The 13,772-nt window shown below is 38.2% G+C and overlaps 1 protein-coding gene across 1 annotated transcript in view; it reads right to left on the minus strand.

Annotated features, from left to right (window-relative positions):
* Positions 1 to 2,098: 2,098 nt before the first annotated feature.
* Capza1 (capping actin protein of muscle Z-line subunit alpha 1) overlaps positions 2,099 to 13,772 on the minus strand; it is a 38,128-nt gene continuing 26,454 nt past the window's right edge. The window contains exons 6-10 of the mRNA XM_048351742.1: positions 11,901 to 11,980; positions 11,284 to 11,362; positions 5,919 to 5,990; positions 4,084 to 4,146; positions 2,099 to 3,741 (exon numbers count right to left, since the gene is read on the minus strand). Coding sequence (XP_048207699.1) covers positions 3,601 to 3,741; positions 4,084 to 4,146; positions 5,919 to 5,990; positions 11,284 to 11,362; positions 11,901 to 11,980 — 435 coding nt within the window. The 3' untranslated portion in view covers positions 2,099 to 3,600. The remainder of the gene's footprint in view (positions 3,742 to 4,083; positions 4,147 to 5,918; positions 5,991 to 11,283; positions 11,363 to 11,900; positions 11,981 to 13,772) is intronic.

Consider the following 13,772-nt stretch of genomic DNA (forward strand, 5'->3'; position numbering starts at 1 on the left):
AGACCCTTTGCTTTCTTGTTCTACCCTCATAAACCCTGTTCTTTTCAGTTTTTGTTTCCATGATTTAATGCCATGTTTTTTTTCCCCCTTTTGGCTTTTTGGTGATTTTCTTACTTAAAATGATGCTCAAAGGTGGTGCTAAAGTGTAGTCTAGTATTCTTAACCACAAGAAAGCTGCTTTAGAGACAAAATTCCTTTTAAAGAAGCTTGTCACAAGTTTCAGTATTTTTATTCAAGATTAGCAATGACTGCAAAATCCAACCACCCTAATAATCAGAACTGTATATCCTTGCAAGTTATATACTGTTTTATCATATATATATATATACTGCTTTATCATACTGTAAATCCTTGGAAATAACAGAATGCTTTTAGACTGGAAGAGGTGCTAGGCTGATTGCTATCCTCAGAGGACATATATCTCTATTCTGTATGATTATATATACCTTCTTTGTTCAAAGGAAAACTTAGGTTATCTCAGCTTTGGCTAAATGACCAATGTCCGTTTATTTTCCTTCTTCAGAGGAAGGTAGTTGAACAGCTAGAAGGTGGTCCTGAGTAGCTGGTTTACTTGCATGTTCTTCACACAAGTCTACACAGTAAGCCCAGTTACAATGGAGCACACTCAGGAAGGTTTTCAAGTTTTGAGGCTAGTTTGAGCTACAGTGATATTTCCACCTCAAAAAGACTCAAGAAGCCTATAAATGAATTGGCACTCAGATATATAAATCATTTCTTTTGTTCTCAGTTTGGAAAGAATATGCCAAGGTTTTCTAAGTATCTCATCAAAGTTCTGGATTATGGAACCGAGAATAGACATTCAAACTAGGCTACCAACAGCAGGACAACCACTGAAGGTCCGATGAGACAGCATTCAGAGATTTCATTTTAAACTTGAGCTCAGAAGTGAGGTTCTCACTGAAAACTCCTTTCCCCAGGACACTACAAGCTGATTTCAGCAGTGAGCGATGAAATAGACACTACAAGTAACTATTCTACTAAGGGACAAGTTTCCGGGCTTCGGGTGGTTTCCTCCTACTTCCACAACCAAGGGCTTTAGATAGCTTTTTGTTTGTTACTTTTGGTTGTTGTTTTCTTTTTTGTTTTTTTCAAAGTTTATCTGGAATTGTAAAAAAAATTATTGGGGGAGTTTGGGACAGGTTGATAAAAGCTAACAAATTCATGGAAAGATTATCCGAATTTGCTTACAAATGGAATATAGTTAAACGGCTCTCAAAAAGGAGAGAATTTAGCCTGAGTCACTACAGTATTCCCACAATGGCAGACGCTGAGACAGGAGTTCAAGGCCTGCCTGAAGGGCCAAAAAAGAAAATAATAATAAAAAGGGGAGGTAACAAAGTGACTTTGGACAGAGTGAAGCACAGAAACTCCCTCTGGCTCTCCGCTGGGAAGCAGGATACAAAGCCTTTCCCACAAGTCACCAGTAGCTAAACCAAACTTAAAGAAAGCAAAGTAGTCTTTAAAGTTAAGCCAATGTGAAATATTACGCAAGCAAGGGTTTTTTCATTTATACTTCCTGCCTAGTGATTGCAATCATACTTAGGCCTTGCCTTCTGAATAATGGGTAAAGAAGATAAATTTTTCTAGTTATCTTTGGAAGTCTCAAATGGACAATGGTATGATCCACAGACTTTTCACATTAAGAAAGCTGTTCTTAGTGCTGGTGGCTCACACCTGTAATCCTAGCTACTCAGCAGACTGAGATCTAAGGATCATGGCTCAAAGCCAACTTGGGCAGGAAAAGTCCTAGAGACTCTTATCTTCAATAAACTACAAAAACAACAACAACAACAAAAACCCCAAAGTAGGGCTGAGGTTCAAAGTGGTACAGCACTAGCGTCCAGCAAAAGAAGCTCTGGGACAGTGCCCAGGTCCTAAGTTCAAACCCCAAGACTGACACACACACACACAAAGCTGTTCTCTACAAATCTTTGGATACTTACCACTTTTTATATTTGTTCAAAGTCAGAATCAACTCCTAAACATTCTTAGTAGGATGAATTACAGATGAGTATCTTACCTTGAGGACAAAAGCTGAAGAAGAGATGGATTAGAAAGGAGAGAGAGACACACACCATTTTAGAACAAAACAAGTATATTTCTATTGGACTACCCGATACAGAAGATAGCGTGGTATAGATGGATAGTATGAATGACAAATAATACAAATATATTTTATTTGAAATAAACAAAATGCTTACATAGCTTTCACTTAGAAACAAACCGTTGCTTGACTGTATTACAGAGCAAAACAAAGCTGAAGCACAAACACCCTTCTGTTTTGACAATTATTTGAAGACAGGTAGGAAGACACTACTTGGTTTTTAAAAAACTGACCTTCCCTTAAGGCCTGGTCATAGAAGTGTAAACAATGTAAATGAATCCACCATTACCAGTTGTCATATCATATCTACGTTACCTGCATATTCTGAGATCATAAATGTACCTGCCAATATACCTGGGAAGGGTTGCTTATATCACAGTTACATGAGTTCTTGGCAGGTTGGATCAAAGAAGAGTAATTTGGAACAAGTTTTACACCTATTTAGAAGAAAATACTAGTATTCCCTTAAATAACAGGTTACAATAGAAAGATACTGCCTGGAAGTTATCCTTTTCACTTTGGTTCATTTTTAGTTTCTGTAGTTTACATAGCTGTCTGTTTCATTTGCTTATATTACAATCCTGCCACAAAATCTTAAAGCACAAGATACCTACTATTCCTTCAACATCTGCATTTTTCAAGTTTCATACTCTATCACATCCACAATATGTCAGCAGTTCTTGAAGAGGAAAACAGAAATATAAATGGGTAGAACTTTCCTAAAAATGTAGATGTTTTGAACTACAATGGTACTTAATGAGAAGACAATGCAAGAATGAAAAAAGAAAAAAGAAAACATTCAGGTGCAGGGAATGTGGTTTAAGTCTTTGGATTTAAAACAAGATCCCTCAGAGAAGTTGAGTATTGTGGAATTTCTAAAAATTTCCTCTGCGCCCCCTCCCCAATAGACCTGAAAAGCCCCAATCTAAACTTCTGCAAACTACATTTGTGAGATGCTATAGATGATGATCAAAGCAGTCAGAGGGAGAAGGATGAATGTGTCTTCCATTTAGCTAGTTTGTAGCATAGCCTCTTTAGCTGTTGGTGGATCAGTAAAAACTACTGGTATCAGAAGTGCTTTGAAGAATAGGGGTTAAAAACAACAACAGTAATAATAAAAAACCCTACTGACGATATTTTCTGTTTAAATCAATAACTGGAATTCATGGCTAGGAAATTTTTCTAAATGGTAAAGTGACTCCAGGATAGATCTCTCCATTAAATGTAGCAGGGAGGAAAAAGAAAGATTTATACTAATAGATATAGTGATAACAGAGAACTACAAGGTAGAGAACACACACACAAAAAAAAATCAAGACAATGCTATAGGTTCAACAGTATTCCATGAGGCTAGAAAATCAGTTAATTTTGAAAGCCCTAGCAAAATATCACTCTTGTTTATAAATCACGTATTTATCATGTGACCACGTTGAATCCTTTTCCTTTCATACACTGAAGAATCCTATAGTCAGCTTTTAAGCATTCTGCATTTCTTTACCAATCTTGTAGCTGAGTATCTTGTTCCAGTCGATTTTGGTGCGGGTAACTGGAAGCTGCCGGCGCAAGGCCTTGAATGTGGTATCTGACATTGTTTGATAGTTTTCACTAATTGCTGTCTGCAACAAATAATTGAAGATGAGTTGCATTAACAGAAATGGAGTTGGTGGTGAACAGTAAAATAACCCTACAGAGAAAGGATATGCTATTAAGACATTTCTACTTGGTTTCTACTGAACTCCTTTCAAAACTCTCTGAAAAAAACCAAGAGGGTTAACTATATTGATAGAACTAGCATAAACCTCAATCCTTAACTGTAGACACAAAGTCAAATTATAATACGTATAGTTTCCATACTTTAGCACTGCATTTGTACTAAAGGACATAGGTCTAAGTGATATATGTTAAGAACAAAATAATAACGTACCAGAGCCAGAAAAATTAGTGCCATGTCTTCTTACCTGATACTCATTTTCTGCACTCTCTATGATTTTAATAAAGTCCTTGGCAGTTTGGACTTCATTCTAATGAGGGCAAAGGGGAAAGAAAGAAACAATTTTTAAAATGTTTAAGTAGTTAGTAAGAAAATGCTGAAAAGTCAATCCATACTGACATTTATATAATGCCTAGTTTACCAAATGTTCACAAGTACATTAGCTCTTTTGATCCTTGTTAACATTGTGGAATATATTATTATCACCTTCACTTTGCAGATGAAAACAGAATCCTCTTACATGCCCTGACCAAATTTAACAGCCTTTTCATAAAGATGGAATCCAAATCAAGGTTTTCTCTAAAAAACCAATACTCTTTCCATTCTACCACAGGATACCTAAAAGTCATTACCACTATGTGTTGAAATGCTAATGACTTGAAAATATTCCTAGCTTAATTTGTTATAAAAAATGTCCTCAGATAGTATCAATTATGTAAGCTCATATATTTCTGTGAATGTATAAACTCATTTATTTACTATTTATGATGTCAAACAAGCCACTTTTTGTGTGTGTTGTACTACTCCTGGGGCTTGAATGCAGGTCTGGCATGCAGTCCAACAGAAAAAGCCAGAAGTGGCTCTATGGCTCAAGTAGTAGAGCTCTAGCCTTGAGCAAAAAGGAGCTCTGGGACAGTGTCCAATCCCAGAGTTCAAGCCTCAGGACTGGCAACAAAAAAGTCTCAGGGGCTTTCCTGCCTGGGCTGGCTTTGAACAATGATCCTTAGATCTCAGCCTCCTATATAGCTAGCATTATTGACCACAGATACCTAGCAACTTATTATTTTGATAAGCAAATATTTTAACAATTGTTTTATTTTTTCAGAAGGGTAATATTATACAGACCAGGCTGGCCTCCATCTTCTTCTTGTGTACCAATATTTGGTCCTGAACTCAGGGCCCTGTCCCTGAGCTCTTTAGCTCAAGGCTAGCATTCTACTACCACTTAAGTCACAGCTCCACTTCCGGTGGTTATGTGGAGATAAGAGTCTCATGAGTGTTCCTGCCTGGGCTAACTTTGAACTACAATTCTGAGATCTCAACCTCCTGAGTAGCTAAGATTACAGGCGTGACCCACTGGCACCCAGCAAACTTTTTTAATTCAGAAAAATTTACTTGTCCATATGAATTGTACAATGGGGGAGGATTTCACTGTTGGCCTCAAACTCTCAACCTCTGTCAGCCTTCCATGTGCTGGGATCACAGAAGTATGTGTGCAAGGCAACATGAACCACTTTTAATTTTTAACAATGTGAGCATTACTAAATATAACGTATATAAACAAAAGCTACAAATACAAAGAAAGAATTTTAAAGAATTAAAAAGTATGAATTGGAAAACAAATTATGTCCCTTCTTTCAAGGTAAAGACCACTACACTGACTAAATACTATTAAAAGTCTTCGAATACAGCCTTATAAAATTTACTTTGGCCTTCTATTCTTTTGGTACTTACTGACTATAGATATTGCTGTTCCTGAATAAGTTTTACAATCAAGAAAAAGACACAGGGAGAACGGTAAAGATGTTTTCATTAAAGCTATAATCACTCTTTGAGACAAACCATAAACTAATATAATCAGTTGGTAGTAAGGAAAAAGATGCCAAAATTGAATAGCAGCACTCAAGTAAAACACTCTTTATTCTACGCCTCCCCCCATCCCAGGTACTGGGGATTTAAACTCAGGGCCTTATACTTGCTAGATAGGCATTTTACCACTTAGCCACAACTCCAGCTCCCAAATTCATTTTTTAAAGAAAAACAAGACACAAGTATAACAGACATAAAATATTGTATACTCACAGAAACAGTTACTGAATCTTGTACATCTTTATGACTAACCAACTGAACATTGCCATCTTCATAATAGTGAACCTGTATTGAAACAATATTTGAGTAAGTTTATGTATAATTCATGTAGAAACCTATTATTGAAGGCACACATTCCTGCTTCAAACAATTCTTCAATTGGCAAGTCTGCCTTTTTATTTTATAGCTTTTTGGTTTTTAAAGATTTTTATAGCTTCCCCTCTCCCCCCCCCCCCCCCCCCCCAGCAGAGGACCCAACTTGGGGCCTTGTGCTTGCCAGGTAGGCACTGTTCCACTGAGCTAAATCCCCAGCCCCTAAGTCTACTTTTTGAAACAGGTTCTCACATGCATCCTACACTGACCTCCAAATTTATTTATTTATTTTTCCATTGATATTGGTATTGGACTTGAATTCAGGGCCTGGACCTTAGCCTTGTTTTTGTTTTTGTTTTGTTTTGTTTTTGCTTAATACTAGTACCCTATCACTTGATTCACACCTCTACTTCCTTTTTTTTTTTTAAACTAGTTAATTGGAGAAGAGTCTCTGATTTGTATGATTGTACTGACTTTGAACCACAGTTCTCAGCTATCAGCTTCCTGAGTCACTAGGATTAAAGGCATGAACCACCAGTGCCCTGCCAGCCTCAGCCTTTGAGGGGCTTGAAATCAGACTTGGACTACTATACTTGGCAAAAGTACATACATTATACTTCTCTCTGCCCCTCACTTTCAGTGCTAAGGAATCAAACCTAGAACCATATACATTGTGAAGCACGCATTCTACCAGTTACACACCCAGCCCGGGTAGGCCATCCTTACCACCTCTGAGCAAATATAATCAAATGACAATTCACAATAATAATTAGGATTCACAGAATACTTTTATGTAAAAATTATCTCTCTTTAGCAGGAAAAAAGTGGTTGTTCACTGAGTCTAGCAATTGCTTACTATGTGCTTATTACATCAAGGCACTGTGCTAGATATTGCAAATACAAAGATAAATAAGATTTTACTCTTAGCTGTATTAAAATAATTAAAATAAATGACATTTTGTTTTGTGTTTCTAGCATTACTGGGGATTTGAACTCATGGTCATACACTCTAGTATTTGAGCCACATCCCTAACCCCTTTTGCATTAGTTATTTTTCAAGTGTCTCATGCATGCTTTTGTCTCAGCCAGCTAGGGACTGAGATCCTTCTACCTATGCCTCCTGAGAAGCTAGAATTACAGATGAAGGCTACCCTTAAATAGGAGTTTTTCCTCTGTGAAAGAAAGGGTGTCTGTTTGTTTTTGATGGTACTGAATTTGAACTCTCAGTCTCTCATACTTGCTAAAGGGGCATTCTACACCTTGAGCCATACCGCCAATCCCTTTTTGCAATGGCTATTTTCAAGGTAGAGTCTTGCTTTATCCTGGGTCCAGCCTGAACTGTGATCCTACTATGTACTGCTGGGGATGATGTGGCACGCTGCTGCACCAGCTATTGTGCTTCCCCTGTAGGTGCATACTACTGGGCGTCCTGTGACTTTTATACCCATACATTGGCTTCAACCTCCATTTCCCCAATCTTTACTTCCACACAAAAATGAAAGTTTGAGCTACTGTACCTAGCTAAAACCAAAGAATTTTAATGGATCTCAATATACATTTCTTTCCATATGCACTAATATCAACATTGACAAATAGATTTGCCCTAATAAAAGACAAATTTAACTGAGAGTTAAAGGTAGGACTGAAAATATTGTATTGTTAGACTATAAAATTCAATGTGGTAAAAAACATTTGGGAGGGGGGTGAGGATGTACCTCAATGGTAAAGTGCTTGTCTAGCACATGTGAGACCTTAGGTTTAATCCCTAGTACCACTAAGGAAAAAAAAAAAGGAAAGTAGTTTTCAAGACATAAGGTAAAGTGAGGTGCTAAAATCATAAAAATAACTAGCAAGAAGGAAGAGTATAAGAGTATGCAAGAGACAAAACTGTAACATTCAGGAAGTTTTGGCAACTTACAAGATAGGTCCAGTCACCTTAGTATGGGCACACATTGGCTACACAGAATAGAATGAGAGTATCCTCTTGTTAAATAAGTTCATTTGAATAGTCTTGAATATAGTAGCACCATCTAAGTGGATAAGGTCTCTACCTGAGCAAGGTATCTAGCCTGGGGACAAGGAATATGAGAACAAAGTGAAGTGTAATTGGTTTAGTTGAATGAAGAACCAAGATTTCATTGCAAATGAATGTGGAAAGAAGTGTGTCTGGAGACACTTATGAAATAAAAGAAAACCCAAAACTATAAAGAACAAAGCTCTTTATAAACCAAATTAGAATTCTGTTTATCCTCACATAGGATGGGAACAGTAATTCAGGTAATGCCATTTTCTTCATATACTATAGTCTGTTAATGTCCTTGCAAAATCCTCACATTGAACCTAATACCCACAGTGATAGTACCAACAGGTGGGACCTTTGGGAAGTAATTAAGTCATCAACTTTACAAAAGAAGCTTGAATGAAAGAGTTCCCTTGCTGTGTTTGGGCTTTATGAGGACAGCGTTTGCCCTTTGCACCAAGTGAGGCTCAGGCAAGAAAACAACATCTTCAGTTGTACTAGTTGCTGAATAAGTTGGCACTTTAAACGTGGATATGTTAGCCTCCAAAAATGAGAGCAATACATTTCTGTTGCTTACGAATTACTTAGTCCAAGATATTTTGTTATAGCAGCTTGAGCAGATTCAGATACCTTGGTCTACTTGCCAGCTGAAGGATCAGCAATGAGAGAAGGAGATCACACACACACACACACACACACACACACACACACACACACACACACACACACACACACTTTGTCCAGTGCTGAGAACCAAACCTATACTTCACTCATACTAGGAAAGCTTTCTTCCACTGAGCTACACCACCAGCCCAAGGTAAGTTTTCAGAAATCAAGCAAAACCCCTAAAGACAGGTGCAGTAACCTTTACTATTACAGCTATTAATTATTAAGCTCTACAGTGTGTTAGAAACTTCACTTAATATTTTACTCATTATTTATTTTGTTTAGTCTTTACAAAATGTTACAAGCTAGGGACTAAGTTAACTCTATGTTACAGCTGAGGCTTGAGGTATTTCTTCATGTTCACATACGTAGTAAGGAGAGCTAGATGCCAGGCTCACACCTGTAATCCTAGCTTCTCAGAAGGTTGAGATCTGAGGATTGTGGTTCAAAGCCAGCCTGAGCAGAACATTCTCTGAGACTCTTATCTCCAATAAACCAAGACCAGAAGTGCTGTGGCTCAAAGTGGTAGCTAGCCTTTAGCAAAAGAGCTCAGGGACAGCACCTAGGCCCTGAGTTCAAGCCCCACAACCACCATAAAAGAAAAGAAGGGGGAGCTGGGAATATGGCTTACCAGTAGAGTGTTCACCTTGTATGCATGAAGCGCTGGGTTCAATTCCTCAGCACCACAGAAACAGAAAATGCCAGAAGTGGCGCTGTGGCTCAAGTGGTAGTGTGCTAACTTTGAGCAAAAAGGAAACTAGGGACAGTGCTCAGGTCTGGAGTCCAGGACTAGCAAAAAAGGAAGGAAGGAAGGAAGGAAGGAAGGGAGGAAGGGAGGAAGAGAGGAAGGGAGGAAGGGAGGAAGGGAGGAAGGGAGGAAGGAAGGAAGGAAGGAAGGAAGGAAGGAAGGAAGGAAGGAAGGAAGGAAGGAAGGAAGGACTAGGATTTGAATTAGGGCAAATTCCAGAACTAAAACATGCATTAGAAAGGAATGACATTAATCAAGATGAGTTGTATTCATAAACTAACATGGTAAATTGAAACTCCTTTGTACAATTACTTAAACATTTTTTTTTAATGTTAAAAAGATCCAGGTTTTAGGGCTGGGAATGTGGCTCAGTGGTAGAGTGCTTGCCTCACATGCAAGAAAAGCTCTCAGTTCGATTCCTCAGTACCACATACAGAGAAAAAGCAGGAATTGGTATTGTGGCTCAAGTAGTAGAGTACTAGCCTGAAGCTCAGGAACAGTGCCCTGGCCCAGAGTTGAAGCTCCAGGACTGGCAAGAATAAAATAAAAAAGATGCAGGTGTTAGTGCCTCATGCCCGTAATCCTTGCTATTCAGACACTGAGACCTGAGGATCAAGGTTCAAAGTCAGCCTGGGCAAGAAACTCCATGAGACTTTTATCTCCAATTAACTACCAAAAAAGTAGGCAGTGGAGCTATATAGCTCAAGTGGTAGAGTACTAGCCTTGGGCACAAATGCTCAGGGATAGTGCTCAACTCAGGCCCTGAGTTCAAGCCCCAGGACACACACACACAAACACACACAAACAAACACACACACACACACACACACACACACAGAGAGAGAGAGAGAGAGAGAGAGAGAGAGAGAGAGAGAGAGAGAGAGAGAGAAAGAAATATACCATGGGGAAAAAGAACATGCATTATACTTCCCAATGCGATGGTTGGGGATGCTACTTTGATCCAAGTAGAAAGAAAAGTTAAAAAAAAAATTTTATAATCTTCAGAAAGGTATAAACTAAACTGCCAAGTTTTAGGTGGAACCATGATCCTGTTTGAAAGAAACTGATTTCTATAAGCAACATAAACTCAATACATACTCTTACAGGACAAAACAGGTATCTTCTTCAATGGGGACAAATGTTGAAAGAAAAAAAACAAAACTAATGTTTGAGCCAGGTGTGGTGGTACATGTCTATCATCTCAGCACTTGAGAAGCTGAGATCACAAATCCAAGTTCAACCTGGGTTACATATTAAAACGACAAAACTGGAAGCTGAAGACCAATATGTATCGTGAGTAGGGTATGAGTATGGGGTATATTTAAGAATTAGGCCAGGCCAGTGGTAGTGTCTTGTTTCTATTTCTTTCCTTTTCCCCTTCTCCCTTCTGTTTTCTTTTCTTTCCTTTTTGCACTAACAAGGGATTGTATTTAGGGTGTTATGCATGCTATGCAAACACTATACTAGTCCTTATTTCTAATACCAAAGCATCTTTATTTTCAGATGTGAAGTTTGGGGTTGGTTTTTTTTGTTTTTGTTTTTGTTTTTGCCTGTCCTGGGGCTTCAACTCCAGGCCTGGGCACTGTCCTTGAGCCTCTGTGCTCAAGGCTAGTGCTCTATCACCTGAGCCACAGCACCACTCCTGCTTTTTCTGAGTAGTTTATTGGAGATAAGAGTCTCATAGACTTTCCTACCCAGTCTGGCTTTGAACTGGGATCCTCAGATCTGAGTGTCCTGATTAGCTAGGATTACAAGCATGAGTCACTGACACCCAGCTTAAAATGTGAAGTTATAATCATTAGCCATTTACCCATTCCATGCTGGAATCTTACCTGAATCTTTAGCACTCCAACTACCTGGGCTGTAGGTGGTGTGATTGTGAACTTCCACTCTGATCTCCAACGACCATTCCTATTAAAACATACACATACATACAATGCTGTAGAATTAGCAATAGGCACAAGACAGAGGTGATCTTTCAGAACCAAGAGTTGGGAAAGAGGGAGGAAGGAGACACAATCATTTCCAATTTGATAAATTTAAGACTTGGTCTTTTCAAGTGTAAGTTTGGATCCAAGTGGGTTAACCATAACCTTTACTAGCTTATTTGCATTTCCACTTAGCCTTCATTCCTTTTGAAGGAGAATTGTGCCTATTCTAAAACAGGATTGACAGACTGCTTAGGTTGCTGAGTTTTATAACTAAACATGATTAACTCTACACCAAAGTAAAACAGACTTTCAGGTAGACAACTTATATTAACTTGTCAGTTAATATAACAGGATTTCAAAGACATGATAAAATCCTGGAGTTGGAAAGAATCTAAACAATGGTTAAATCTCTCATTTTATAGATATAGAACTGACAACTCCAAGTCCATTAATCTATCCCAACAGTTAGATTAAAAATTAGAAAAAAAAACAACCGGAAAGGAACATTTATTTCTTACCAGAAGTTTTTAGGCTGAAACTGGTGGCTTTCAATACATGCGATTATAGTCTGTTGCCCATCTATAGTTTTAGCATAAACCTATTGTTTGAGAAAAACATTTAATTTAAACAACAAACTACAAGAGCAGTGCAGTAAGTACATAAGAGAGACAAAGATTATGACATAATAACTTTCTTGGAATATGAACACAAAGCTGAATATTGTAGGTTCTAGCAGACAGTGATTCAATGAATGCAGACAGAAATACTGTTTCTGGTATAGAGTATAAAGAAGGTGCCACTTAGCCTGAGTCTTATGAAAATACCCTGATCTGAGACTGAGGATAAAGAAAAATTCAGGCAAGAAACCCAGGGATTGTTAAGGGAATGGAAATTAGTTCTGTCAGGTGGGAGACAAAATAGGAATAAGAATACATAGATTTAAAAGTTGACTTTGGGCCGGGAATATGGCCTAGTGGCAAGAGTGCTTGCCTCATATACATGAAGCCCTCGGTTCAATTCCCCAGCACCACATATTTAGAAAACAGCCAGAAGTGGCGCTGTGGCTCAAGTGGCAGAGTGCCAGCCTTGAGCAAAAAGAAGCCAGGGACAGTGCTCAGGCCCTGAGTCCAAGGCCCAGGACTGGCAAATAAATAAACAAATAAATAGGTTGACTTTATGGCTGGGTGCTGGTGACTCATTCCTGTACTCCTAGCTACTCAGGAGGCTGAGATCTGAGGATCCCGATTCAAAGCCAGCCTGGGCAGAAAAGTCCCCATAACACTGTTTTCCCCAATTAACCACTCAAAAACCAGAAGTGGTAATTGGCTAAAGTGGTAGAGTGCTAAGCCTTAAGCACAGAGAGGCTCAGGGACAGTGCCCAGGCTCTGAGTTAAAGCCCTACAACTGACCAAAAAAAGAAAAGAAAAAAGGTTGACCTTATTTTAGCAGCAACAAACAGAAAACTAAGAGGGCCAGAGTTGTTATTTTTGGAGAATAGTCATTATTGGTGCACAGGATAAAAATGGAAGAAAAGTTGAAGGTTGACTAGGGGCCACATTAATCTAAACAATAATCTATCATGGTATCAATGGTAATGGGAAAAGAAAGGTCTCAGACAAGATGCAGAAATACTACCAGAAGTGTACAGCTGGAGTACTTTAGCGGTAGAAGCACATGCCTAGAATGTACTGAGGCCATAGATTTAATCCCAAGCATCTCAAAACAAATCAAAAGGTGAGCAATATGATGCAATTGAAGAGCAAAGGGAAGAAGAAATCAAAGTATTTGAAGACTTGAATGTCTTAGAAAGATGGTGGTATCATTCATTAATTGAGAAATGCTATCAAAATTTCTAGCTATTAGTTAAAAACACAAGCTCTTAGAGTGGGAGATGCAAATAAAAACAGTCACCCAGGGAAAGCACAGAAAAGATTTAGTGCTTTACAGTTCAAATATGGGTTTTTTTGTTCTTACCAATCTGGTTTAAAAACAACATGTTACCACATACTGATGACAGAGCTAAGGTTCAAAATTTCTTGCTCAAGGTTGGTTATTCAAGAGAATATGTGCTTGAAAGTAAAACACAAACCTATTGTTTTCTGACAGAAATCTGTGTTACTTTTGATTAAATGGACTAGACCTTCTGAGACAAAGAAATACAACCCTAGGATATGCCTAAGTTTAGAAAGATAGGGGAGATGAAAAGAAATAACTATAGAGAGTAAGAACATCAGTGATGTTAATAAGCAGTCTTAGCAAAAAAATCTTTTTTTTTTTTTAAATAAATACCTGGTTGGATTCTGTAAAATTCAGTAACAAAGCCAGGTGTGGCGGTACATGCCTATAATCCCAGCATGGCTGACTAGTTAGCAAGACCAAGCAAAACAAGC

Source organism: Perognathus longimembris, chromosome 7, assembly GCF_023159225.1.
Source record: "Perognathus longimembris pacificus isolate PPM17 chromosome 7, ASM2315922v1, whole genome shotgun sequence".
Lineage (NCBI taxonomy): Eukaryota > Metazoa > Chordata > Mammalia > Rodentia > Heteromyidae > Perognathus > Perognathus longimembris.